Raw genomic sequence first — 24,381 nt, forward strand, 5'->3', positions numbered from 1 at the left:
TTGACAGAAAAAATTGGCAAAAGCACGCGTAGCGGTGTCAGAGAAGAGGAAACGCGTACGGCTGGTAATAGGTGAGAAGGGTCCAGCGGAGAGGTGAGGGGGACGCCGGTGCAGCGCGGGGCCTCGCGTCAGAGCCGGCCGGCCGCCCTCGTCGGCAGCGGGGCGTTTGCCGTCCTGTGCGGGGAGACCGTGTGCACCCTGTGTTTCTGGGTGTGTCCGTGGGGCGGACAGACACGAACGGGAATTCCACGTGTCAGGATTCGCACCAGTGCGCACACGTAAGAACACGCTCAGCCGTTCGTGACAGGAGAGTCAGCCCTGAGCAGTGGGTGGCGGGGACGAGGCCAGCGCGGCGTGTCCTCTGAGCGCAGCATTGCTCAGCGTGCACGCTCGCTCGGTTAGAAGCGGGGAGACGCTGAGTCCCAGATTGTCCTTATCTGGGGCGCACAGGAGTTGGGGGGTGAAAGTCAGTGCGATTCTGAGGACCGTCAAGGTCTCGGGATGGCTACAGGCCTTTGCCACGTTACGCATCAGAACGTAGGTGTTAAATTTGTTCTCTTTAAGATATGGTTTTTTAAATGTTAAATTTTAAAATGAAAGGGAGTTGCTTTAATGGTAGCAAAAACTTACTGTAAAGCTAAACTGAAAACGCTCTGCGCTTTCGTGTAGTCATGCACCACGTAACGACACGGGGACGTCCTGAGAAGTGTTCTGTTTGGGGTTTCATCATCATTGTGGGAACATCGCAGAGTGACTAATGCAAACCCGTTGCTGTGGCCAACCGCATGGCTGGGCTTTGTGGTCCAGGCTGCTTCTCCAGGCTGCCAGCCCGCACAGCTCGGCGCTGAGTGCTGTAGGCTGTTGTAACATACTGTGTCTACACAGGAAAAATAGTAAAAATACCGTAGAGAAGAGAAAAAGTCCTGAAAGCGGCTCTGGGTGAGGCAGTGAGTGAGGGTGAGTGCGTGTGACGGCCGAGGACACGCCTGAGCCCGACGGTACACTTTACTCACGCTGTGCACTCAAGCTGAACTAATGTGTAAAACGGAGCACAGGAGAAAGCGATGCCTTGAGAGGCGGCAGATGCGTGCGCAGAGCCAGTGTGACGCGCCCCGCCGCGTCCCCCGCTCCGCCGCGTCCCGCAGTCGCCCGCCCCGCCGCGTCCCGCAGTCCTCTGTGGTGGGAAGAGCAGGCTCTGGGAAAGCAGTAAGCCTGGCACAGCTGGTGAGCAAACCGGAGACGTGGTGGCTCGTTCTCATCGCCACACCCTGCCCCACACGGCTGAAGGGGCCGTGTCTCACTCGACGGGCAGCGCAGGCCTGTCCACGCTAGCGCCCCCACTGACGCGCGAGGCACGCATCGTGACGAACGTGCCACACTAATGGGTGGCTTTCGTAGGGGACTCTGGGCACGGGGTGTGTGGGGACTCCGCTTTTTCATCCTGTGTCTCTCTGCCCTATCACTGCCTTCTCTGTCCTGTGCCCCTCTCGTACCCTACGTTCACCTTGTGTCACTTCTGACTGCTGCCCACCTGACCCTGTCAGAAAGCAAGCGCTGGTCTCGTGGTTTGTCATAGGCTGCGAGCATAGGTGCCAGGGTCTTCTGACCCAGCCCACCACCGCCCACCACCTGGTGCACACGAGGTGAGCGAGCGCCCCGCGGTCTCTTGCAGTGGGCATCCCCACCATCCGGTGGTGCGGGGCCGAGGGAGACTACAACGTCATGGTGATGGAGCTCTTGGGACCAAGCCTGGAAGATCTCTTCAACTTCTGCTCGAGGAAATTCAGCCTCAAAACCGTCCTGCTGCTGGCCGACCAGATGGTAAGAGCTCATTCTCCGCCCTCGGTCTGGCGTCCGGCGACGCGCGGAGCCGGGCTTTGTCAGCGCGCCTGCTGCACGCAGGCGGAGATGGGCGTCCGTGCCTTCACGACGCAGCCCACGGATAGCGACCCAGAGGGTCACGCTGGGCGAGCCGCCTTCGGCACGGCGCAGCGTACTCACAAGCAGAGCCCGACTCCCGCCAGACAGGTCTGCGGCTGGTGCAGACCTGTGTTGGCTGTCACGACAGGCCACAGCCTGTCCACCCCTGGGAGTGCCAGTGAGGGGGCAACACGGAAGCCCGTGGAGGGGCTGAGGGTGGCTAGTTCAGTCCCCTCCCTCTGTCGAGTGACCGGCTGAGGGGCACAGAGGACGCAGCTCCAGGCTCGCTGTCCAGGCCGCTGTCCAGGCTTAACGCGGCCACTGCTCTGCCTGCAGATTAGTCGGATCGAGTACATTCACTCCAAGAACTTCATCCACCGTGATGTGAAGCCAGACAACTTTCTCATGGGGCTGGGGAAGAAGGGCAACCTGGTCTACATCATCGACTTCGGCCTGGCCAAGAAGTACCGGGATGCCCGCACCCACCAGCACATCCCTTACCGCGAGAACAAGAACCTCACCGGCACCGCGCGGTACGCCTCCATCAACACGCATCTCGGAATCGGTGAGCCGTGGGTGCTGACCGAGGCTGCCTGGGGCATGTCCGTCTCCGCTCGGAAAGGCCAACCCCTTGGGGGCCTGGGCATGGGCGGCATGTTTCGGGTGGAGGCTGTCGTCAAATCTTCGTAGCAAAAGCGGGCTTCAGGGACTGTGGAAACGTTACTTTGAGGTGCAGAGGGGGCGGGTAAGTGATTGTGCTTTCTGGCAGCTGTGACATTGATGTCACTCATGGGGTGTTGAAGTTTCATAACAGCACGTCTGGGGCAACCTCTGGTGAAACAGACGACTCAAGTGTATATCTCTGTGGTTTTTTTTTTTTAACACTTACAGCGCCTGGTCGTCCTAGGTGGTCTCCCATCCAAGTACTAACCAGGCCCGACCCTGCTTAGCTTCCGGGATCAGACGGGATCGGGCACATTCAGGGTGGCGTGGCCGTAGACTTCTGTGATTTTTGAAGTTCGTTTCCGCGATGAGTGCTTGCTGCTGCAAGTATACGTGCACTATCCTTGATCCGTTTCCCTTCCCTTTCCAGAACAATCTCGAAGGGACGACCTGGAGTCTCTGGGCTATGTGCTCATGTACTTCAACCTGGGCTCTCTGCCCTGGCAGGGGCTGAAGGCCGCCACCAAGAGACAGAAGTACGAGCGGATCAGTGAGAAGAAGATGTCCACCCCCATCGAGGTGCTGTGCAAAGGCTACCCATGTGAGTGTCCTCAGGGCTCCCACCGTGCAGGGTGGGCGTGTCCGCCAGTGCCTCCGGGGTGCTGGGAGCTGAGCTGGGCCAGCCTCCCGGAGTCTGGCTCTGAGGGTCCCCCGACCTCCCAGGCTCTTGTGCTTAGGAAGGCGAAAAGTGGCTGGTGGCCTGTGCTTCAGCCCTGTGAGGAGCCACGGCTCAGGGACTTTTCCCTCGCTCTGTGGGACTGCCCCTGGGGCAGGTGCCGCAGATGACACTACGCAGTGCTCTGGGGAATCTGCGTCGTGACCAGCGTTTGACATTTTACGTCTGACCCCCAGTACCCGGGTGGCAGTGGATGGTGAACAGCGGCGCTCACAGACCCCGTGGCGGTCCCCAGTGTGTGACTCGCTGGTAAGCACCGAGCTTCTTCTTTCACAGCTGAGTTTGCCACGTACCTGAATTTCTGCCGTTCGTTGCGTTTCGATGACAAGCCGGACTACTCGTACCTGAGGCAGCTGTTCAGGAACCTGTTCCACCGCCAGGGCTTCTCCTACGACTACGTGTTCGACTGGAACATGCTCAAGTTCGTAAGTACTGCCAGCCCCGGCTGCTGGGTGCGCGCATGGGGACCAGTCCAGGAGGCCGCGTGTGTGACGAGCAGGCGGGATGGGCTCGCGTTTGGAGGCGTGTCGGCTGCGGTGTTCCGGGCACAGCTGGGGCCTGAGGGGTCCCCCTGAAGGCGAGGCTCTGGGAGGCTAGGAAAGCAAAGGCAGGCATGCAGGAGATGGGGTGGCCCCCTGGCTGGCGGCGGGGTGAGGGCCACAGAGGCCCCGGGGAGTGTGTCTGCATGCGCAGGTCCGCCAGACCCGAGCTCTCGGTCCTCTGTAGTTGAAGGACCGTTTGCCAGTGTTGTCAACCCCGAGAGTGCCGTGCTTGTGACCCGGGGCCGGGCGGCAGGGCGCCGGTGTGTCCGTGGGCAGGAGCTGAGGCCACACCTGGCCCCCAGCCTCCGCGGCGGGCGCTGGGCGTCCAGTCTGACTGTGGCATGTGACGAGCCAGGCTGACGCTCTGTGGCCTCTCACGCACTTTGCTCGTCGAGTGCTCGCGCTCACGTGGGGCAGGGGGCGGGACTCGAGCGTGAACTTGTCCCGCTGGAACGGGCTACCCATCCCAAGCTGACCCTGTGGCTCATCAGCCTTCGGTGCCCCACGGGTGCCCGTGCTTCCTGATCTCCCACTTCCTCTTGCGCCGCAGACCCGCCCTGCTTAGTTCTGAGTTGGAGACAGATTGGGAACCTTTCTAGAGCGACAGAGTCTGATCGAGGAGCAGAGTCTGCTCTTCAGAGGATGCCACACCGGAAGCCTCATCACCACCACCCCCTCCATGAGGTGTAGGGCTGCAGCCTCCCTGAGTGGGGGTCCAGCCAGTGAGCCAGCCTGACCGGACCCAGCCTGTGCCACCCAGGGAAGAGCCAGTGCTGGGGGGAGAGGGCCCTGGGGGTGGCACTGCAGATGGCCCGCGTCTGGACATCAGGGTGCCTCCGGCCAGAGCCACACAGGGCTGCTCGTTCCGGCACGCTCCCCTCACCAGGGCTCGGCACACCTCTGTGAAGGGCTGGAGCTGAGTCATTTGGCTTTGCAGTCTGTGGGGATGCTACCACCCAGCTCTGCGGCACAGCTGGACAGCCACCATGGGTCGTGCGCACGCGTGCGGGCTCGGCTGTGCCGGTGAAATCCATTGGCAGGAGTAGCTGTGGCCAGATTTGGCCGCGGGCGGCAGTTTGCAGCCTCCTGCCTGACAGTGCTGGGGCTTTGCGTGTAGGCGTCAGTGTGTGGGTGTCGTAGTGGGACCAGCTAACACCTAGTGTCCCGACAGCCGCTTCTGACTGAGCGCAAGTGGCCGATGGTGCCGGGGCCCACCACGCAGCCCCCCAGGATAGATTTGGCTGCCGGCCTCCCCGTCACGGGTGTGTACCCACGTGACATCCTCCCCGGGTCCGTACCCACGTGACATCCTCCCCGGGTCCACCTCGGCCACCACGCTTGCTTCTCAGACTCCCTTGACTATCACCACGTTGGGCTGATCTCTGACTCCAAGACGATACCCTGTCCCTGTGTGCATGATGGCAGAGAAGAGGGCCACCCCGCCTCATCCGCGATGGGAACACGGAGGAGGCCGGACCCTGTGCGCCGTCCTGCAGGGAGAAGTGGCTCGGTGACAGACGGTTTCACGAGCGCTGGTCCCAGATGCCCCTGGTGTCCTCAGGCTGCAGGGACAGCCCAGGCCTTGGGCCGTTTCGGCCAGTTCAGTTCTGGTTCCTCCCTTCTCAGGGCGCCAGCCGGGCCGCTGACGATGCCGAGCGGGAACGCCGGGACCGCGAGGAGCGGTTGAGACACTCCCGAAATCCAGCCACCCGCGGCCTCCCTTCCACGGCCTCGGGCCGGCTGAGGGGGACACAGGAAGTGGCTCCTCCCACGCCCCTCACCCCTACCTCACACACTGGTGAGTCCTCCCTGGTTTCCACTAGTGGGCAGTGGGGGCTATGNAGCCCTGCCCTCGGGTGCTGGTCGGGCAGCGGGGTGCAGGCAGCACAGCGTCGGGACCACCAGCCTGTGCGCGCCCGGAAAGTCTCGGCCGCTCTGGGCCCGACGCCACGGCCCCCCTCCCCCCGCCCCGAGTTCTCCCCCCCACCCGGGGCCCCCCCGCCCCGGTGCAGCACAGCTGCGCTCCCTGCCTCACCGCCGCCGTCTCCTGCCCCGGCAGCTAACACGTCTCCTCGGCCCGTGTCCGGCGTGGAGAGAGAGCGGAAAGTGAGCATGCGGCTGCACCGCGGCGCCCCCGTCAACATCTCCTCGTCCGACCTCACGGGCCGGCAAGATACCTCCCGCATGTCCACCTCACAGGTACGCACGTCGCGCAGGCGCCCCGCGCCCTGCGCCCCGCGCCCTGCGCCCCGCTCACCGAGGGTGGGACCCAGTTCAGGCCTTTCTCCCTGCGTCCGGGCTGGTCTGACAAGCAGAGTGGCCCGAGGGTTTTGAAGAGTTTCTTCCCTCCCTCCCTCTCTTTCTCTCCCCCTTTTTCGAGGGTTTAACTGGTGAGGTTCGTTGTCCCATGGTTGCTATCTGCTCCCTTGGTTGGAGCCTCGGAAGGGAGCTCCGTGGGGCCAGGGCTCAGCGCCTTGCTGTGCTGGGCCGAGTACGGGCCTTTGTGCCTGCTGTCCAGGCCCGCCTGGCCTTGGGGGCCCAGCGTCCTTCCTGCAGACTCGGCACGCCACGCCGGGGGCCTCGTCCCGCGTTCTCATGGGCCAGGCAGAGCCTGTGCGGGGGGTGGGGGTGAGGCGGGGGAGGCGGTGTGCACAGAAGCCTGCCAGCCCAGGGCCTGACAGTGCGCAGGGCAAGGGGACCGTCCCGATGTCTCTGTCCGCGCGTCTTTGGCGTGGCCTGGCGCCCACGTCCTCCCGCGTTCCGCTCCACTCCATCCTCTTCCCGCCCGGGCCCTGTCGCTGCTGACCGGCCTTTGCGGGCCGTCCTCGACGCTTAGGTCTTCGCCCTTGAATGGCTTTCTGGCGCCTTCGTGCCGGGTAGTCAGGGGTCAAGAGCTCGACGGCTCGGGCGTCCTCTCCTTCAGCCAACGTCCCGTGGGAGCTGGGGCAGGGCGCACGGGCTGTGTGCTGAGGCAGCCCCTGCTGTGGTCGCCATGATCCTGTCGCATCGTGTGGGTGCCGCTTGCTGGGGGCCAGGGTGGGCCAGCATCTGTCAGGGCACAGGGTCTGGGAGCCGCCTGACCCCGCTGGTCTCCGGCAGAGGAGCGAGGCGAGCCGGGCAGAGGGAAGGCTCCTGGCCGCGCTGCCGCCGCCGAGCACCTTGCCGCTGGCGATGCTGCCGGAGGGGCTGGCTGGGCCCCTGACTTCTCCCGGACACCAAGGCGCAGTCAGGTTGAGCTGGGCTCGAGGGTTCTGGCTGGAGGCTGAGACTGGGCTGCTTGCGCCCCTGGCCACCCCTCCTCCGTCACCCCACGACCCAGGGGCTTCAGCATATCCTCGCACCAGCCCTGGAACCCATGAGTCAGCAGGTGGGAGCAGAGCCTGGGCACGCAGTTGGCTGGCCCTGTGGTCTGGAACCCCTCAGGTGGGATGGCCAGGCTGGTGGGTGGCGGGGCTCCATCTGGACTCGATGTCCGCACAGCGGGGTTTGGCCAGTGAAGGCCGGGGAAGGGGCTGACCTCGTTTCCTGTAAGGACAGGAAGCATCTGGTGGGTTTGGGGTCGTTGAGGGACACAAAAGACTCAGAAGGCCCTGTGGGCGCCAGGCACCTGCTTCACTGCCTTCCCCTGCCCAGCTGGGCCTGTGACTGGACCCTTAGGTCTTGCGGTCGCGCTTGCTCTCGTGTGGCGGGATAGCGCGTGGCCTAAGCGTAGGAAGGAGGCTGTTTTGCTTTTGGAGCATTTGCCCCAAAAGAGCAGCACCCTGGTTTTCTTCACTGGTCACCCTGGAGATGATCCCAGGGTCAACTTCCTGCGGCCCCTGGGGGTGTGTCCTAATGCGCCCTGTTCTACGCATGGCCGTCTCCTTTGGGTTTTCCCGGTCACCGTGGCACTGAAGGGCTCCTGCCAGGGGCATGACCTGCGCCTAGGGGCAGCATGGGGCTCTTCCTGAGACCCCGCCCAGGGCCGCGCCCACCGTCTGCCCTGGTGGTTCACAAGTCACAGGGCGACTGTCTCTCCAGCACTACGATTCTGCGCCTTCTATTCATACTTGTTTCCCGAAGAAAGTGGGGTGAATGTGGTGGCAGTGGCGTGAGCGTTCGGTACGAGCCCGGGGTGGGGGGCATGCTGCACCCTGTGCACATGTGCCCGGTCCAGGGGGATGGCTCAGTCTTTGCAGAACGGCGCTCACAGCCGCTGCCAGCCTGTCTGCGGGTGGCCTGCCAGTCCTCTGCAACTGGGCAGGGCAAGCACTGAGTCCTGTGTCCTGGTCCTGACCCCATGGCCTCTGTGTGTTCTGACTGCGGGATGGTGGCCGCTCCTCCTCGCCTCCATGTCCTTCTCAGGGGTGGCTTGTGCTAGACAGCCCCCCAGGGGACCCTCAGCCCATCGTCCCCTGCCCAGAGTGTGGTCTGGCCTCTAGCCAGGACCACACGGAGCCTGAGGGCGTGTGGCAGATGGGCCGTTTGCACAGTGGTCTCTCCGTGGGAAGGAGCGGCTGGTCACAGTCCCGGGGCCAGTTCCTCCCTCAGCTGAAGTGTCGTCTGCGCTTCCTCCAGCGAGATCCTGTCGTTTTCCTCGTCTTGGTGAGGAGACGCGTCCAGTTTGTGTCATGGGGAGGGGTTGGCCTTGGTGACAGACTCTTCCTGTTGGAGTGGCCACAGTCACTCGTCACTCTTATTCGGGGCAACTTGCGGAAGGGAGGCTGGGGTCCCCTCTGAGGCACCCCGGCCAGCGGCCATGGTGGACCTGGTCGAGGCGAGGCAGCGCTTCTGGAAACGGGGCCTCCGTGCCGGCCCGGCCAGCGGGACCCTCACCAACAGCTGTCTTTTCCCACCTCAGAATAGCATTCCTTTCGAGCACCACGGCAAGTAGCTGCACGTCTCCCCGCTGGAAGGCAGCCCCGGTGAGTGTGCCCGTGGCCGGGCCGGCCAGACGGCAGGCGCCAGGCGGGCGGGAGCACGCAGGTGGGCTCGGGCTTGCATGCCAGGTGCTGCAGGTCGAGCGAGGGCCCCAGGTCTCTTCCTCCTGTGGGTCTCAGAGCCACTGCTGCTTGGTCTGGGGGGGCGGCAGGCTGCGGAGCCCGGGGACGGGCAGCCAGGACCCGCCCGCCGTGCGGCACAGGAGCCCGGGGCTCCGCACACCGCTGGCTCCCATGGCGCCCGGCCGCGGGCCAGTCGTGTCGTCGTGTGTCTGTCGCGCTCAGCTTAGTGGCCGCGCTTGGTGGGGGCTCTTGCGTTCTCGCTGCGTGAGGCTCTGGTCTCTGCCGTCCTGGCTTTGTCACCTCTTCTCCTGCGTTCACTTCTGTCCTCGGTGTGTTTTCCTTCTCAAACTTGGTCCCTGCGCAGCATCTCGTTTCTGCTGCCGTCCGTGTTGACCCACCGGCCCCGGCCGCCTGCTCCCACACGGGCGTGTGTCTGGGCGACACTCGGTGGCTCCCTCCTGCCCAGGGCTCCGCACCACTGTGGGGCCTGCTGCAGTTGAACGTGGTGGCGCTCTTGGAAACGTCTTGGTGGGAACTGCTTGTCGTGTCTTTTCTCGGAGGGGAGTCCCAGCACCCCATGGGGCCTGGTCCTCGTTTTCAAAACACCAGGTTACTCTCCAGGAGCGGGGCTGGGAGCAAGTATTTCTTCCTGCTTGGACGCTCGTCCTGTCGCTTGCAAGCTCCTCGGCTCCGTGGCCTCCAGGCCTCCTGCCTGCACGCCTCTTCCTCTTCCCGTCTTCCCGCCACTCGCCCTGCAGAGCACATGTCCTGGCCGCAGAGGGAGCTCCTGGAGTGGCTGGGGGCGCGGGTGTCCGGTGCGGGGCTAGGTGGCATCTGTCCCCTTCCGCCCAGGGCGCCATCACTGGTGGTTTGTGCCCGAGCCTGACTGGCCTCGGCCCTCCGGCCGCCTGCTGACCTTGTCCTGTGCTTTGGCTCCGACAGATTCCCGGTCGGGTGGCTTCCAGTGGTCTTCAGTCTGTCGTGCACCGGTGAGAACTCCTTTTTGCTGTGAAGGGCAGACAGTGAATGCATGGCTGATCTACTCTGTTACATGGCTTTACTAGTGACGCCCCCCGGTCTAGACCACCGGGAGCTCCAGGCCACCCGCCCAGCAACGCCCATGGGGAAACTAAAACTAAACCGGACAGACTCCAAGCGCTGCCGCCGCCAGGGGCTCCATGAGGCCCCCCACGTGAACTCGTTGTCGCGGGGCTGGGAAGAAGAGCAGAGTGAGGATGGCGCAGCCCCCGCCCGGCCGCGAGCCTCGCAGCTCTCCCTCCCGCGGTGGCGCCTGCTCCCGACGAGTCTGCTGTGACCACCCGTCTTCTACTTGGTTCAGACAGTTTTGTATCATTTTGCTAAAAATTATTGGCTTAAATCTGTGTAAAGAAATCTTATTGTTTCTTGTCTGTTTTTGCGGCCCTCACAAAGATGGTGACTTTAAAGAGCCCTGACGGACGCTGGCGTGGGATTTCTGTGTAGGACGGAGCGAGGCAGGGCGCGGGCACAGGGGACTTCGTGGCGTTTCCTGTGCGGTTCAGTCGTGCGCTCGCTGTGGAGAGGGGCTTTTCTCAGTGTACACGTGTGTGTAAGTAACATGTGCGTCTGCGTGTGCTGTGTGTTTCGTGACCTCGTTCCCCTGGTGTTGGCTGTCACCCCTCCCCCACCGTCAGCGAGATGCCTGCGCAGTGGCCAGAGCAGGGCACCGGCCGCGGGCCAGGACGCAACTGCTTGCAGCAGAGCCGAGCGCCCTCCGACCTTCCCGGACGCGGCCAAGTGGAAGCGGGTGCTGGAGACGCAGAAGCTGAGGCTTTGCCGGGCGTCGCCGGGCCCCTCCTCGGGGTCGTGTGAGGCCCTCGTGGAGGTGGTGACCCAATGCCTTTGAATTGGGGAAGTTTTCTAAACGCTGTACATACTTGCAGTGCAGGTCGGCCCTTGATGTGTGTTACGAGCTGTGTGCTCAAAGCCAAGGACATGGTCGTCGGCCAGGTTTGCCCGGAAAGGCGGCGGGCCCCGGGATCCACTCTGAAGTGCCAAGAAGCAGGGACAGCACGACTTGCATTGAGATGGAGCGAACCCCACAGAGGTCACGAAGCGGGGTGGGGCCGATGGCTCTCCAGAAAGACCCTTGGGTGGCTGGGCCACTGTCCCTGCTCATTTTGCAGCATCAGAGGCGCCAGGTAGTGGTGGCAGCAGCCAGCAGACAGGAGCCCCCCGTCTTGGGGAAACGAGGTGCAATATGTATACTTATAGGTACTTTCACGTTTCTCCTCGTCACCCGACTGCAGTGTTGTTTGGAGTCCGGGGTGCTCATAGGAAGCTAGGGGCCTGAAAGGTGTCTGGGTCTGTCCCTTCCTGCCCTTAAGTCCCCCAGCACGAGTGCTGGGCCTGGGAGGCCTGGACTGGGGTGCCTTGACGGCGCAGGACATGACTGTTGGCTGCTTCCGGAATCCCGAGCCAGCTACTTTAAGCATTTGGGGGTGCAGGGACTTGGCCAGGTAGGAGTGCAGAGGGAGCTTGGGTAGGTCAGGGCAAGTTGGGGGCTCCCTTTGGGGCCCCGCGCCTTCCTCTGACGGGCTTCCCCCTCAGGAGGCGTGACGCCTGCACCCCCGCTGGAGCCAGGCCCTGCCCGACGTCGCCGGTTGTCTTGTGCAGTGGGTTCCGGTCTAGTGCCCGGTGCGTGGTCGTGGGCAGTGTCGATCCCCATCGCGACCTGCAGGGGCCGTCGTCGGAGTGTCTGTGTGACCTGTGATTGGTGGCCGGGCTCTGACCCGCGCTTGTGTAACCACTGTATTTGTGTGCCTACACCGTGTCAGTAATAAATTCATGACGGCGTCTACCTTCTTCCTGCCCGTGCCGCGTGGTCTTTATTTCACCGGTGCGGGCGTCCGCAGTGCGCGTGGATGGGCCGCGTGTGAGCTCACTTCGGAAGGTGGGCGTGGGTGTCGGCCCTCTCCAGCCCTGGGGGGGGTGGGGAGCTGGTTGGGAGCCAATGGGAAGAGACTGGATGGGCCACTGCTTCCTTATGCCAGTCCACCTGGGGATTTGCAAAGATCCCCTGACCCCAGTGACCCTCTGGGCAGCACCAGACCGGTGTCCTCCCGCCTCCTGCCTCAGGGTTTCCAAGTAGTGACCGGTGCGGGAGCTGGCACCGTGCCCATCCCGGCCGCTCACGGCGAGGTGCCCATCGTCCCGCGGGCCCGCTTCATGCTCTGTGGCCCTTGCAACCAGCAGACGGATCACGTCTGGGAAGGCGTCCGTCCGTCCGTCCGTCACACTCGGCCTCGGCTTCCCTCTCCCACTTGAGTTATCAAAGGCCAGGAGGCCCCCCCAGAAGAACCTTTGATGGCTCTGAGTGAGAAGGCCGAAGGCCCTGGGGGGCAGCCCTGTCCCTCCCCGTCATCCTGCCCCAGCCTGCGTGCTGCACCACGCAATGCGTGTGCCGGGGCTGGAGGTGAGTTCCCGCACAGGCAGGGCAGGTGTGACCCCACCCCTCCTGCTCTCTGCCAGTCTGGCTGGGCCCGGGGATCCCTCAGGTTCTGGGCAGAGGCTGGGCTCTTCCTTGGCCCCGTCCCTTGTGTCTGTACCCTGTCAGGTGTCCCCCCAGCCTGCTGATACTTGCATCAGTGGAAATGTCAGTGGAACCTGCCCTGGGCTGCCTTGCACTGCTTCCTGTCAGGAGAGGCCCTCCTGCTGAGCTCCTGCCCCTACCCCTCACCCCGCCCCATCAGTGCTGGGAGGGCCTCCCTCGCCCCTAGGCCTGGGTCGGGCCGGGCGCTCGGCCTCCACTCCCAGCGTCCACTCCCCCCATGGGCCTCACCCCAGTGGGGGCCACACGTGTCCAGGGTGTGTTCCACACAGGCCCTCCCAAATGTGTGTGTGGCAGGTGCCCTGGGTCTGGCCAGCGTGGGGACAGCAGCTCAGGTGCCTGCTTGTGTAATCCTGCGTTTCTGGGGTGATGTGTACATTTTTTCCACAGAGGGCAGGGTCAGCATGGGCATCCACACCACTGGGGGGTCTTCACAGGGTGTGGGGTATGAGCCTCCTTTGCGGGAGACATCTGGAGGGAGGGGCCAGGCCCATCTGTGCTCCTATCCCCCTGAGCACTGGCTGCCTCCTCATCGGCTCTTAGGGCCCTTGGGGGCCACTGCTTCCTGAGAACAGGGAGTTTCCTGTTTTCGTGTCTTGGGCACACCCGGAAACATCTGGAACCAGAAAGCTAGGCAGACGAGTCTATGCTGACCCTCTGCCTGGCCCCAGGCGTCAGCCTCTAGTTCAGCCTCGTCACCAGCCAGCAATATTGCTTCCGTGATGGGCACGTAGCATCTGGCCCACGTCACCGAGGCCTGGGTTGGGGGGAACTAGCTCTCGCCCACTTCAGACTGCGTGGACCACAGTCCCAGGCCAGCTGTGGGTCATGCCCCCAGGGGAGCAATGCAGACATGTCAACCATTGTAGGATTGTTTAATGGTGTCCCCAAAATGTGACTTCTGGGGGTTACTGGCCCTCACGTGGAGGCCAGGCCCTTTGGGTGCTGATGTAAAAACAGCAGGAGGTACCCACTTTCTGCTGCTTCTGGCCAGCAGGGGGGAAGGCAGCTTAGGATGAGAGTGAGCGGAGACGCCCCTGGGGTACTCGGCCAATTAGCAAGCCAGGGGTGACTCGTGTGATGCAGCAGTCAGGCAGGGTACACACCAGGAGTGAAGGGAGCGGGTGTGAATCCCCCCAGGGTAGCTGGAGGGCTACAGGCTGCCTCAGGTGGCTACAGCCAGGCCTGGGTCTACAGGTGGGGCCAGCCCTCTGAGATGTGACAGACGGGGAGCTGGCGTCTCAGCTTTGCCCATCAGCCCTGCACGGCCCACCTTACGTGCCCCAGCAGATGCAGGCTGTGCCTCGACCCCTGCGACCACCTGTGCTGCCCGTAGTCCACGCCCCCGGCAGAGAGGACAGAAAACCAGAAAGGGTGGCAGGCAGAGTCCCAGAGCCACGGGACTGGGAGGGGCTGCAAGCAGGAGCTGGCGTCTGCGCAGGGCTCGGGGACGGGGAGCGGGGAGAGGGGAGAGGGAGAGCAGTGGCCCCTGGGGCCCTGGCATGAGCCCTCGCTTGCTTTTCGTTGCAGAGGAGCAGGGACGTGGCGTCTCTCCGGCTGCACTCCGCCCGCCAGGGCGCCCGCTGCCGTCCCCAGCGCCCCCGACGCACCACCTACTGACGCGGCCCCAGCGGCCTCCAATCAGGCTCCCAGCCACACGGGCCACCGCTGGCCACAAGGGCAGGTGGGTGCGAGGTTCCTGGGTGAAGCCAGCAGGGATAGATGAGGAGGATGGGGAACAGACCCCCGCCCCGCGCGCTGGCCGTGTAGAGCCTCTCTCCGCCAACCGGGGCATGAATAAACGGAAGGCAGGAAGAGCACTGTCTTTAAACACACGCCTGGGAGTGAAAAACACGCCCATCTCAGCTCAAGTGCCTGTGGCTCGGAAGGGCTCCCAGGCGCAGTGGCGTTTGCCCTGCCCCCGCCAGGGCCCTGTGCGGGTGCTCTGAGCTGCCAGGGCGTCCCGCACAGCCAGGCCCAGGACTAGCAGCACTTAGGGGGCTGACGCACTAGCAAGGACCAGACCCACTCCAACGTTTGACACAGTAGATTGGGGATGAAGGGTAGACAGACCACGCCCCTCCCCCGTTAGAGAACTCAGCCCCTTCCACATGCAGGTTTACCCCGGCCAAGGCGGGGGACCTCAGTCCCCCAGACACTCAGGGCAGGCTGGGGTGCTGGGTGGGGGCCGGCGGGGCGGGCTTGTCTCAGCAGTGTCTCCAACCCTGCTGCTGATTAAAGTCGTGTTGTCTCTGAAGCATGAAGCGTGGGCGTCTAGGTCCTGGAGCCCAGCGGTGGGCTCCGGGCTGCTCCGGGGTCGGCAGGCTGGGTGCTTGATGCAGACGGCTTGTAACCTCGCGGCTTGGCTTCACCACAGATCCGCTTTGGAGTGACACGGTTCCCACCCGCCACCTCCCCCGAAAAACACTGATCAGGTGATGACGTGCTGCCGGGCTGAGCCGGTGGCCCAGCCCGAGCGAGTCCTGTTTGTGAAATAAATACGAGCCTCGACCGCCTGTCCGGTTCCCTGCACCACCGTCGGCTCCGGCTCAGACGCTGGTTTCGGGGGTGTGCGCCACCTCCCCGTTTTTCTCAGGCTCCGCCTTCAGGAAGTGCTCCACCTCCCGCGAGTCCACCCCGCCATCCGCGGGGGGCTTGTGCTCTCCCTCCACGGCCGCGGCGGGCCTCCTCCTGATGCAGAAGAAGTTGCCCAGCACCAGCACCAGGGAGGCGGCCAGCACCTCGGTCCCAGCCAGGATGAACACGTACTGGTACACGTGCGTCGCATCCAGGAGCTTGCCTGCAAGGGGACAGTGTCAGCCCGGGCCAGCGGCTCCCGCTGACTCTCCGTGTCTGAGGGGCCAGATTTGGGTGTGCGCCTGCCTTTGGCCCAGGCTGCCGGGCCCTCCTACACTGGACTAAGGGGTCCCCATTTACTCCCGACACCTGCTGGCCCCCCTGTGTGCTGGACAACACGGTGGCCTGCCTGGACCGGGCAGGGGAGGGGGTCCCCCCCGTGAAGAGCCCTCCCACCGTGAGTCCCCGTTCCTGGGGACGGGGTGGGCCATAGCCCTCACCTCCGGACGGGGGCCCGATGAGCACGGCGATGGCCTCCAGTAGCAGCACTAGGCCAATGGCACTGGAGAACTTTTGGGTGCCCACGATGGCCATGAGCACCTCGAACTGCAGCGCCCCCACCATGCCGTAGGAGATGCCGAAGAAGATGCAGAAGACCACCAGGCCACCGTAGTCGCTGGCTGTGGAGCCCGTGAGGTCGGTGAAGCCGTTGAAGAACATGGCGAAGCTGAAGAGGTAGACGGAGTACGGCCGCACTTTGGGGAGCCCTGTGACGAAGCCCGCGGCCGGCCGGGCGAAGATGTCGACGAGGCCCAGCACGGTGAGCAGGAAGGCGGCCCGCGTGTCTGGCACGCCCAGGTCCTTGGCGTAGCTCACCACGAACACGGGTGGCACGAAGAGCCCCAGCACCATGACGGAGGCGGCTGCCGCGTAGACGACGAAGCCACGATCCCTGAACACGCTCAGGTCCAGCAGCCGCCTGGACGGCCGCTGGGGCCCAGACGCGGGCGCCGACCCCGCCGGTGCCTCCAGGGGCCGCATGAGCGCGGCGCACACACAGCAGTTGAGCAGCAGGCCGCCCAGGATGAGGAAGCCGCCCCGCCAGCCGTACTGGTCCTGCAGCAGCTGCCCCAGCGGCGACAGCGCGCACAGGAACACGGGGCTGCCGGCCGCCGCCAGCCCGTTGGCCATGGGGCGCCGCTTGTTGAAGTAGCGGTTGAGCATGATGAGCGAGGGCTGGAAGTTGAGCGCCAAACCCAAGCCTGGAGTGGGGGCGAGCAGGTGAGGCACTACCCTGCCCCCACCCTGGTCCCGGGCCCCCCAAACGTATGGTGTGAGCACAGAGCCCACATCACCAACTGACATGCCTGGGAGACAGACGGGGATGGAGGGACAGGCTGGCGCCCGAGGGAAGGGTGACGGGCCCGCCGCCCTGATGCTCCTCCGCCCGCTGAGCGCTCCCCGCCCGGCCCCCCGACTCACCAGTGAGGACCCCGGCAGTGAGGTAGAGCTGGATGACGCTCCTGCAGAAGGATGCGGCCACCATGCCCAGGGACGCCAGGAGGCCTCCCGCCAGCATGACTGGCCGGCAGCCAAAGCGGTTCACACACACGCTGCAGAGCGGGCCTGTGGGACACAGCACTGAGTGGCAGGGCCCAGCCCCTCCCGACGCCCCAGCCCCTCCCAACGCCCCAGCCGAGCGGACACCAGGGGCACCGTTTGCCCAGAGCGCGTCCCCTCAGACAGCCCCGAACACAGCGCCGCCCACACCGGTGGCCCCTGCGTGGATCTGCACAGCAGTGTGGGTGCGGACGGGCCCTCTGAGCGGGAGGTGGCCGCGCACCTGTCCCGTACAGCATGGCCAGCAGGATGGAGGAGATCCAGGCCGTGTCGCTGTAGCCGATCCGAAACTCGTGCATGAGCTCCTTGAAGAAGACGCTGACCGCCTTGGGGAAGGCGTAGGAGAAGCCTGTGATGACAAAGCCTCCCAGGAGAACGGCCCAGCCCCAGCCTCCGTCAGGGGCCTTGACGCCAGTTGGGCCCTCGTCGACCACGGCCCCTCCCATGGCCAGAAAGGCTGGTTCCTCGTCCCTGAGAGAGAGGTGGGCAGGCTCATTCGGTTGTCAGGTGGGCATCCCAGCCACAGCCCAGCAGCATGGGGACAGACAAGGTGGAGAGCTGGCACCAGGCTGGGCTCCTTCCCTCCAGGCCTCAGTCCCCAGCAGGAGCCCAGCTCTGGGGGCCCTGGGGGCCCCCACTGCCCACCTTCCCACTCCTCCAACCCCTGCCGAGAGCCTGCCTCCGGCCCCAGCCTGTGCTGGGGCACAGCTCGAGGTCTGGGGTGACCAAGAGCTGTAGCCCTTCCCCCCTCCATCCACGCTGCCACACAGCTGGCCCTAAAGGGCAGTGGCTTTTTTGGGCTCAGCCAGGTCTCGGGTTACCTGCTGAACAAGGCAGACCCCAGTGGCTCGTGGGAATACTGGGCTTGGGGGAGGCTCAGCGGACTGTGCCGTCAGGGGGTGGCCAGCAGCACCGCCCCGAAGGCAGGTGGGTTAGCGGGGACTGAGGACGGGCCCTCATGCCTCCGGCCCACACGGGAGGACCCCAGCTGGTCTCCCCCCTCGGCTGCTTCCACCCCGATCATCCACAGGCTGCAGCTCTTGTGGGCCACTCTGAGTGCTGGGGCCCGACATCCTGCCGGAGGCCCTGCCCTCCTCCCATCTCATCCCTGACCCGGCAGCCAGTCCTAGCACTGATACCCCCGTCCCCAACCAGCCTGCTGGCCTTGCCCCCCGCCTCACCAGACAGAAGCTGTCCCGAGGGGCGTCCAGCAGTCTGAGGCCTGGGTGCGTCAGTCCAGCCTGTGCTGCCCGCAGGAGCCGGGTCTGTCCTCACCAGCGAGTGTGGTGGACCAGCTCTGGGGAAGGACCCGAGGTGCGGATGGACACTCCACCTGCGCTGATGCCCAGCAACTTCCTGGCACCCCTCCTGCTGGCACCCTGCCCGCCCACTGGCCTTCAAGGTCCCCTGGCCCCACCCTGCCCCTTTTCCTCAGACCTGCCCTCCAACCTCGCATGTTCCCTGGTGGCCCAGTTCCACGTCTGAGACACAGGGAGCCTGGGACCGGACCGGAGTGAGGGCAAGGGCCTCTGCCCGGAGGGCAGAAGAAGGTAGAAAAGTACCGCCCCGCCCCCGGTTCAGTGCCGGGGACCCCAGTGTGGTTCCGAGCGGCAGCCGCTGTGTGAGATGGCCAACCCCGGGGGCCAGCTAGCAGTCAGGGTGATGACGCGACAGAGCCCACTGGTGCAGAACAGCCCACCGCCGCTGGGCTAGAAGTCCACCTCCGAGCCTGCCTGTTCCCAGCCGGGCCGGAGCCAGAGGCCCCGCACCTTGAGGAATCCAGAGGCTCTCCACGCTCCAGCACCCAGACCCTGGGCCCTGTGGGTCCAGCCATTGCCCCCGGCCTGAGCACGCGGACGGCTGCTGGACCTCAGTGGGCAGCACGTGTCTCTGAAGCCAAAGGCTGTGCAGCCGCCCGGGGGGCACAGGTGCATGGGGCACCCCAACCAGGGGAGCCCCTGCCCTGCAGATGACCTGACACGGCCCCCTGGGTGGCCCAGCTCTGCGCCCCAGGCGTGAAGGACTCAGTGTGGCCCCCGCCCCGGGCTCTCCCTGCCAGAGCCCTGCGCAGGACCACAGCCTGCTGCCCAAACCTTGACCCGCGGCCAAGTGCACGGGATGGGGCACCATGCGGACCCTGCACACTGCAGCGTCAGGGTTAGAAAGTCCAAGGCACACAAAGCAGGGCAACTGTAAAGGAACAAAGCTGACCACACAAAACTTTAGGGGTGTGTTGTGATACACGGACATGAGTTAGGCAGAGCATGGGACCCTCAGGACGTGGGGCGCTGAGGTGCTGGCTGTCCTCGGAATCCTGGCTTGCTTGGTCGTGGCCTTAACGCTCATTGCACTTTTTAAATAAATCGAGTGGGCCATGCAAAGGCCAAGGGGCGGGCGGGGGGGGCGAATCGAACCAGCAGGAACAGGCCAGCTCTGTACACGGAGATCGCAAAGCACAGTGGCCTCCCTAGGGCCTGCCTGTCCGCTCTTGCCACACTTGGGTCACAGCGCCCCAACCTTGGAGTCCTGGTCTCTGCCGTCCGCTGCCCACCAGGGCCAGACCCTCCCCTGAGGCTCCCAGGGTCCCCAGGACACAGGCTGGCAGCCTGCAGGACATGGGGCGTCTCCTGACACTAGCACTCAGAAGCGTAAGGTAGAGGGGGTGGGCTGCCAGGCCTCAGGCCGCGAGGGTACCGCACTGTTCGGGGTACCTCTGCGGACCACGTGGCTGCCACGCGAGGCTCGCCTGGGGTGGGGCCATCCTCTGTGTCCTGTCCTCTGCACTGGGACCAAGGCCCAGCCTCTGCCACCCACCCCTGCAGGCCAGACTGCAGAGGCTTCCAGCAGACCCCCTGCCTGCTGGGTCACCAGGCCGAAATGGCCCCGGCTGGCCCTCAGGGTGAGGCTTTAATTTGCAAATGGGGGGTGGAGGGGAGAAGGGCTCTGCTAACCCCGGGGTGGGTAGGGAAGGGGCCAGACCCCAAGAGTAAAATGGCCTCATCAACCCAGCCCAGCATCGGGCCTGCCACTGCCCAGCCTAGACCCGGGGGAGAGGTGGCACCCTCACTGCCGTGCACTGGGAGGCAGCACCGGCCCATCAGTGGGTACACGTTGGCTGGCTGGCCTTCCGTGACATTTACTGTCCCAGGGAGGCATGTGAACCATGTCCCCAGCCCTGAAATAACACGCCCAGTGGGCCTCAGAAAGCCGATCTGCCCGGTGGGGTTGTGTGCCCGCTTCTGGGTCAGGCGGGCCGAGGAGGGGGGCACGGGGGGCCCTGGAGTGGCCCACTCACAGACCGCACACCGGAGGACGCAGCGGGCCCTCCCGTCAGGCTCCTGCCGGCTGCCTGGGTGGGGGCCCAGCCCCTCAGCCGCCCACCACTCTTGCGGTCCTGGCCTCCCAGTGCACCTGCTCTGCCTGCACTCACCCGGCTCCAGATTCCATCTTGGTGTCCAGCCCCACCCTCTCTGTGTCCCGTCAACACCCCACCTCACCCACAGCCCGTTGCCTTCAGCCACCTCCAAGGTCTGGAGCCAACTGCTGTGGGCCTGCTGCTGTCCCTAGTGCACCCTGGCCTGCTCCCCGGGGCCCGCTCTGTACCTGCGGTCCCTCACCCACCTTGGGTCCTTGTCCGGCCAGTCAGCCCCCAGGGCAGGCCATGTCCCCCATGTCAGTGCAGTGGCCCTAACCCTAAAACCTGCAGCCTGTCCCAGTGCTCGTGGGAGCTGGCCAGTTACCCACCTAGCTGGACTTAAGTCCTTGGAGACCAACCAGCTCAAGCCAGGGCAGGAAAAGGGAGATTACGTTCCCTCCTGGACCTCCCATACCAGGAGGCCTGGCCCCCCACGAAAGGGCCCCAGGGCCCCTGAAGCCAGCTGGGGTGCCCCCCCCATGGCAAAAGGCATCTGTGCCCTGGGGGAGTGGGGGGACGCATTCCCCTTTCTCCTCCCCACTGCCTCCATGTGCAAACAGGTAACAGCAGATCTGAGACACTTGCCTTCTTGGGGCTCAGGAGGCCTGTGCCCCTCCCAGGTGGGCTGCAGGACTCCCAGTGCCCACCCGAAGTGCACAGAGCTCTGACTGGAGGAAGAGGCCTAGGGCTTCTGGGGAGGTGGGAGGCGGGCTCCAAGCAGGGGTCTGCACCAGGCCTGCGGAGCCCCCCACCCTACCTCTCTGACCACGGCCCCCAGGGCATGCCCGGTGCCCTGTGAGCTCCAGGGCGGGCCTGGCTAGAAATACCGGCCCCATTCGCCAGGTCGAACACTGCACACGACACCCTCCCCCCTTGCCAGCACCTGGCTCTCAGCCGTGCCCCCCCACACCATCCCCCACTGTGACAAGGAAGAGCCCACGCACTGGTGGGCGTCTGTGGGCTTACCGGTCAGAGCCCCCTCCTCAGGAAGGCTCGGAGGGCAGTGGGAGGGGCCGGGTGGCCGAGGAGGCTGGAGCAGGCCCAAAGCTGCCTCCCCTCCGGCCTGATCCTGGGAGTGCCTGGCCTGCCATCCACATGGCCACCTGGTCCCAGTGCGCTAAGGCCAAGGCTGGAAGGGGGTCCCTGCCTCAGCGCGCCTACCAGGTGGAGGGGAGGGGAGTGGCGGGACAGAGGGACCCTGAGCTCCACCGGGCCACTGTCCCCCCTCCCCCCACCGTGTGAGCCCTGCAGTCCAGCTTCCGGCTGGGCAGGAGTGGGGCCTGACCCGCGCTGGGCAGGGCGGGTCCCACCTGGGTAGAGACCGGGAAAGGGGTGGGAAGGAATGATGCTCTGGAGAGGCCGCTGCTGGCCAGGCTGGGACGTGGGGGACGTGACCGAGCCGAGGGAAAAGCCAGTGCCGTACTGCCTGGAGTAGGCGCCCCCACTCCCCGCTACCGTATTGGCTGGCGCGCAGAGTCCGCGCACGCAGTCTCGCGGCTCCCCCAGAGCGGACTGGCTTCATTTCCCCCTTCAGGGGCCTGAACCCTGGGTCCCCAGGGCCGTGTCCCCTAATGGCCCACTTCACAGATGGGGACTGAGGCCTGGAAGAGGTCTGCGCTCCCAAGGCGAGGCTGTGAGAAGCCCTAAACCCTGTCCGCCGCCACGGTGGTGCCCAGTGCCCCCAGGCCTGACCTGGAGGCAGTGATGGGTCGGTGGCTTTGTGTGGCGACTTCCCCACTCAGCGCCTCCCAGAAGGGCCCCCTCCACACAGCCCCCGGTGCACAGACCCCTCCTCACAGCTGCCGCTCCGGACTGAGGCGTCCAACTGGAGTCAGTGAGAGCCAAGTTGTCTCCAGGGTGTCAGGCCCTGCCCGTGGTCAACTGGGGTCAGTACAGAGCCTACCTTGGGACCAGGCCTCCCATGCCCATCCCAGGCCCTGTCCATACCACAGACTGCTGGGCAGGAAGGCTGTACATCTGCCACCAGTGCCCCCAGAGGCCCCAGGGGGCAGACCTCTCACCATGGGAATAACTCCCCAGTCCCTGCCCACCCTGTGGGGCCCAGTTCGGCCCGCACGACAGTCCCGTCTCTCCTAGCACCCACCTGACCCCAGACCTTGGGGTCCTGGCAATGAGACAGGGTAACCCGGGGACCCAACCACACACACACAGCACCCACCCCTGCTTGTGGCTTTGGCCAAAGCCAGAGGCTTGGGTTGCATGGTGGCGGGGGGAGCTGCCATCTGATGTCCTTCAGGCCACCCAGCCTGGCCGTAGTCACCACACAAAGTGACCCTGTCTGCCCAGGCACCTCTGGGTGTGCAGCTCAGTGCCTCTGGGACAGAGAAGCACTCTGGCCCTCCGCGGGGGGGCGGGGGGGGGCCTCTGTCCCTCAGCCAGACTCCAGGCATCACCAGTGGCAGGGACTCGGCTGACTGCTTCCCTTCCACTCAGGCCTGCCAGCCACTGGCCTGTGTAGCCCCCAGGTATCTGCATTATCGACCCATTTTCCAGAAAAGGAAACCGAGACCCCTGAAGCCCCTCCTGGTGAGGCAGCGCAGACAGCCCAGCCTAATCTCTGGGCGGCCGACCTCTCCGCCCGGAGCCCGGGCTGGAAGCCGCCCCAGGGGCGGTATGCGTTGGGAGTGTCTAGGCGGGCAGCAAGGAGTAGCGGTGAGAAAGAGAGCCCCGCGGGTACCCCCAACCCGCCAGCGCCCGGTCGGTAGCGCGGTGTTCCCCACGCCCTCGGGGACGGGGACGGAGCCCCACCAAATACAGCCGGCACTCGGGCCGCGGCGGACCGAGCTATTTCTACCCGGGACCCGCCCGGGCTGCGGGGCGCAGCCGCCTCCCTGCCGCAGCCCGGCCCCCGAGGGCCGCCCGTCGGAGGGGCGCCCGGGACGGGGCGCCGGGGCGGAGGGGACTCGTCCGCGCCCGGGGCCCCCGAACCAGGGCGGGAAGGGGCGAGGGCAGCGAGGGCGCGGACGCGGCGCCCGGCAGGCGCGCGGGGTCCCCAGGCCCGGCCGCGGGCCCGTGCGCCGCGTCCGCGCCGCGCCTACCTGCTGCCGCTCGCCCGCGCGCCTCCGCCGCCTCTGCCCGCCCGGCTGCCCGGCCCGCGCTGGGGGCGACTCGATGCTCTGGTCGCTCGCGCCGCACGTCCACCGCGCACGTCACGCCCGCTGGCACCGCCCCTGCCGCCCCGCCCGGACCCCGCGCCGCTGCGCGAGAGGCGCCCCCTGTGGTCCCCGACGGCGCGTCCCCGCTGCTCTCGCAGGGCCGAGGGACCAGCTTGAGGACTCCCGGCCGGGGGACAGGACCCCTCGCCCGGCCAGTCCCGCGCCCTCCGCGCCTCGGGTCCGGCCGCCCAGCGCTCAGCCTCCTCCCGCCCCTCCACCCCCCTCTCCGTGCGCGCTGGCTCCCAAGCTTGGCCAGGTCTGGCGACCTTCCGGGCAGATTTTCCGTGTACCCCACGCCCGAGGCCGCGAGCACCCACCTGCACCCCACGCCGCTAGGTGCCCGCGAACCCTGTGGGGTTCCCTCCTCCGGCCCCGCGGCTCAGGTCTGGGGCCGTCAGGCCTCCCTCCCCAGGGCGCGTGGGGTCTGCGCCCCCATCCAGACCTGCGCTTGCTCTAGGCTGGGGCTGGGAAGCCGCCGGCCTGCGGGCCTCGGTGATCTTGGGTGAGGCCAGCACCTGCTCTGAACTTCCGTTTCCCTGGGTGGCTCCCCGCCCTGCGAAGGCAGATAAAACAGGCTCCTCCCCTCGCGCACCCAGAACTGGGACGTGGGGGTGGGAGTGGGGGGCAGATGGCCAGGCCCCTGGGCGTTCTCCCCACCCCCACCCCAGCAGACATGGCCGTGGGGGCTGGGCGAGGTGCCCCAGCCCCTTTTCTCACCAGCAACATGGAAAGCGCTAAGATTTGAGAAGGCACCAGGGAGTGTGGCTTTTGGTGGCCAGGGGCCCCCCAGCTGGAACCATAGGACCGCTTTCCACCTAACCAACTTGGAACGACACCCCAAGTCTCCTGAGGCCTCAGGAGACTGAGGCACTGGTGGCCCTGGGCTTTACCACAAAGATCCCAGTTATCCAGAATGCGGTGCAGCACGCATCAGTGAAGGAGGCCCCCCAGGGGCCTGTGGGCCCCCCCCCAGCACAGTAAAGGTGGGGAGCAGAACAGCAGTATTGGCCTCCTGGCCCAGAGCCCACCATCCCTGCGCCCCTCTGAGATGTTAAGTCCACTGAGGTCTCTGGTGGTTCTTTCGAAGGCTGACAGACCCCACCCCCAGCCCCGGGAAAGGAGCCTGGTCCATGTGGGGCCGGAGGAGGGGTGCTGGGGTGT

General features: G+C 65.5%; 2 protein-coding genes and 1 pseudogene across 10 annotated transcripts in view; 1 reads left to right on the forward strand and 2 right to left on the reverse strand.

Moving 5' to 3' along the window:
• Nucleotides 1–14,080, forward strand: part of CSNK1D (casein kinase 1 delta) — a 31,020-nt gene extending 16,940 nt beyond the window's left edge. Inside the window, exons 3-10 of one of the 4 annotated variants that reach the window (XM_039859454.1) lie at nucleotides 1,673–1,821; nucleotides 2,257–2,485; nucleotides 3,014–3,184; nucleotides 3,596–3,744; nucleotides 5,488–5,659; nucleotides 5,921–6,060; nucleotides 8,702–8,765; nucleotides 9,786–11,687. In XM_039859454.1, the coding sequence (XP_039715388.1) occupies nucleotides 1,673–1,821; nucleotides 2,257–2,485; nucleotides 3,014–3,184; nucleotides 3,596–3,744; nucleotides 5,488–5,659; nucleotides 5,921–6,060; nucleotides 8,702–8,734 (1,043 nt within the window). In that variant the 3' untranslated portion in view covers nucleotides 8,735–8,765; nucleotides 9,786–11,687. Of the gene's footprint in view, nucleotides 1–1,672; nucleotides 1,822–2,256; nucleotides 2,486–3,013; nucleotides 3,185–3,595; nucleotides 3,745–5,487; nucleotides 5,660–5,920; nucleotides 6,061–8,701; nucleotides 8,766–9,785; nucleotides 11,688–13,962 lie in introns of those variants that run through there. The other 3 variants (XM_039859452.1, XM_039859453.1, XM_039859455.1) reach the window with 3 other exon arrangements.
• Nucleotides 2,803–2,921, reverse strand: LOC120600404 (uncharacterized; annotated as a pseudogene).
• Nucleotides 14,081–14,464: 384 nt separating the features above from the next.
• SLC16A3 (solute carrier family 16 member 3) lies at nucleotides 14,465–23,732 on the reverse strand. 6 transcript variants are annotated; one of them, XM_039859448.1, is made up of 6 exons: nucleotides 23,538–23,731; nucleotides 17,811–17,926; nucleotides 16,853–17,100; nucleotides 16,492–16,635; nucleotides 15,510–16,271; nucleotides 14,465–15,232 (listed from the first exon to the last, which is right to left on the reverse strand). In XM_039859448.1, exons 3-6 carry the CDS (start codon nucleotides 17,073–17,075, stop codon nucleotides 14,982–14,984), a joined length of 1,380 nt encoding a protein of 459 aa, XP_039715382.1. In that variant the 5' UTR covers nucleotides 17,076–17,100; nucleotides 17,811–17,926; nucleotides 23,538–23,731; the 3' UTR covers nucleotides 14,465–14,981. The 6 variants fall into 6 exon arrangements, with proteins under 6 accessions (XP_039715382.1, XP_039715381.1, XP_039715380.1 ...); XM_039859447.1 differs by lacking the exon at nucleotides 23,538–23,731 and adding an exon at nucleotides 23,104–23,224; XM_039859446.1 differs by lacking the exon at nucleotides 23,538–23,731 and adding an exon at nucleotides 23,104–23,182 and having other exon boundaries at nucleotides 17,811–17,962.
• Nucleotides 23,733–24,381: the final 649 nt, after the last annotated feature.

The sequence above is a fragment of the Pteropus medius genome, unplaced genomic scaffold (genome assembly GCF_902729225.1).
Source record: "Pteropus medius unplaced genomic scaffold, Ma_sr-lr_union100, whole genome shotgun sequence".
Classification (NCBI taxonomy): Eukaryota; Metazoa; Chordata; class Mammalia; order Chiroptera; family Pteropodidae; genus Pteropus; species Pteropus medius.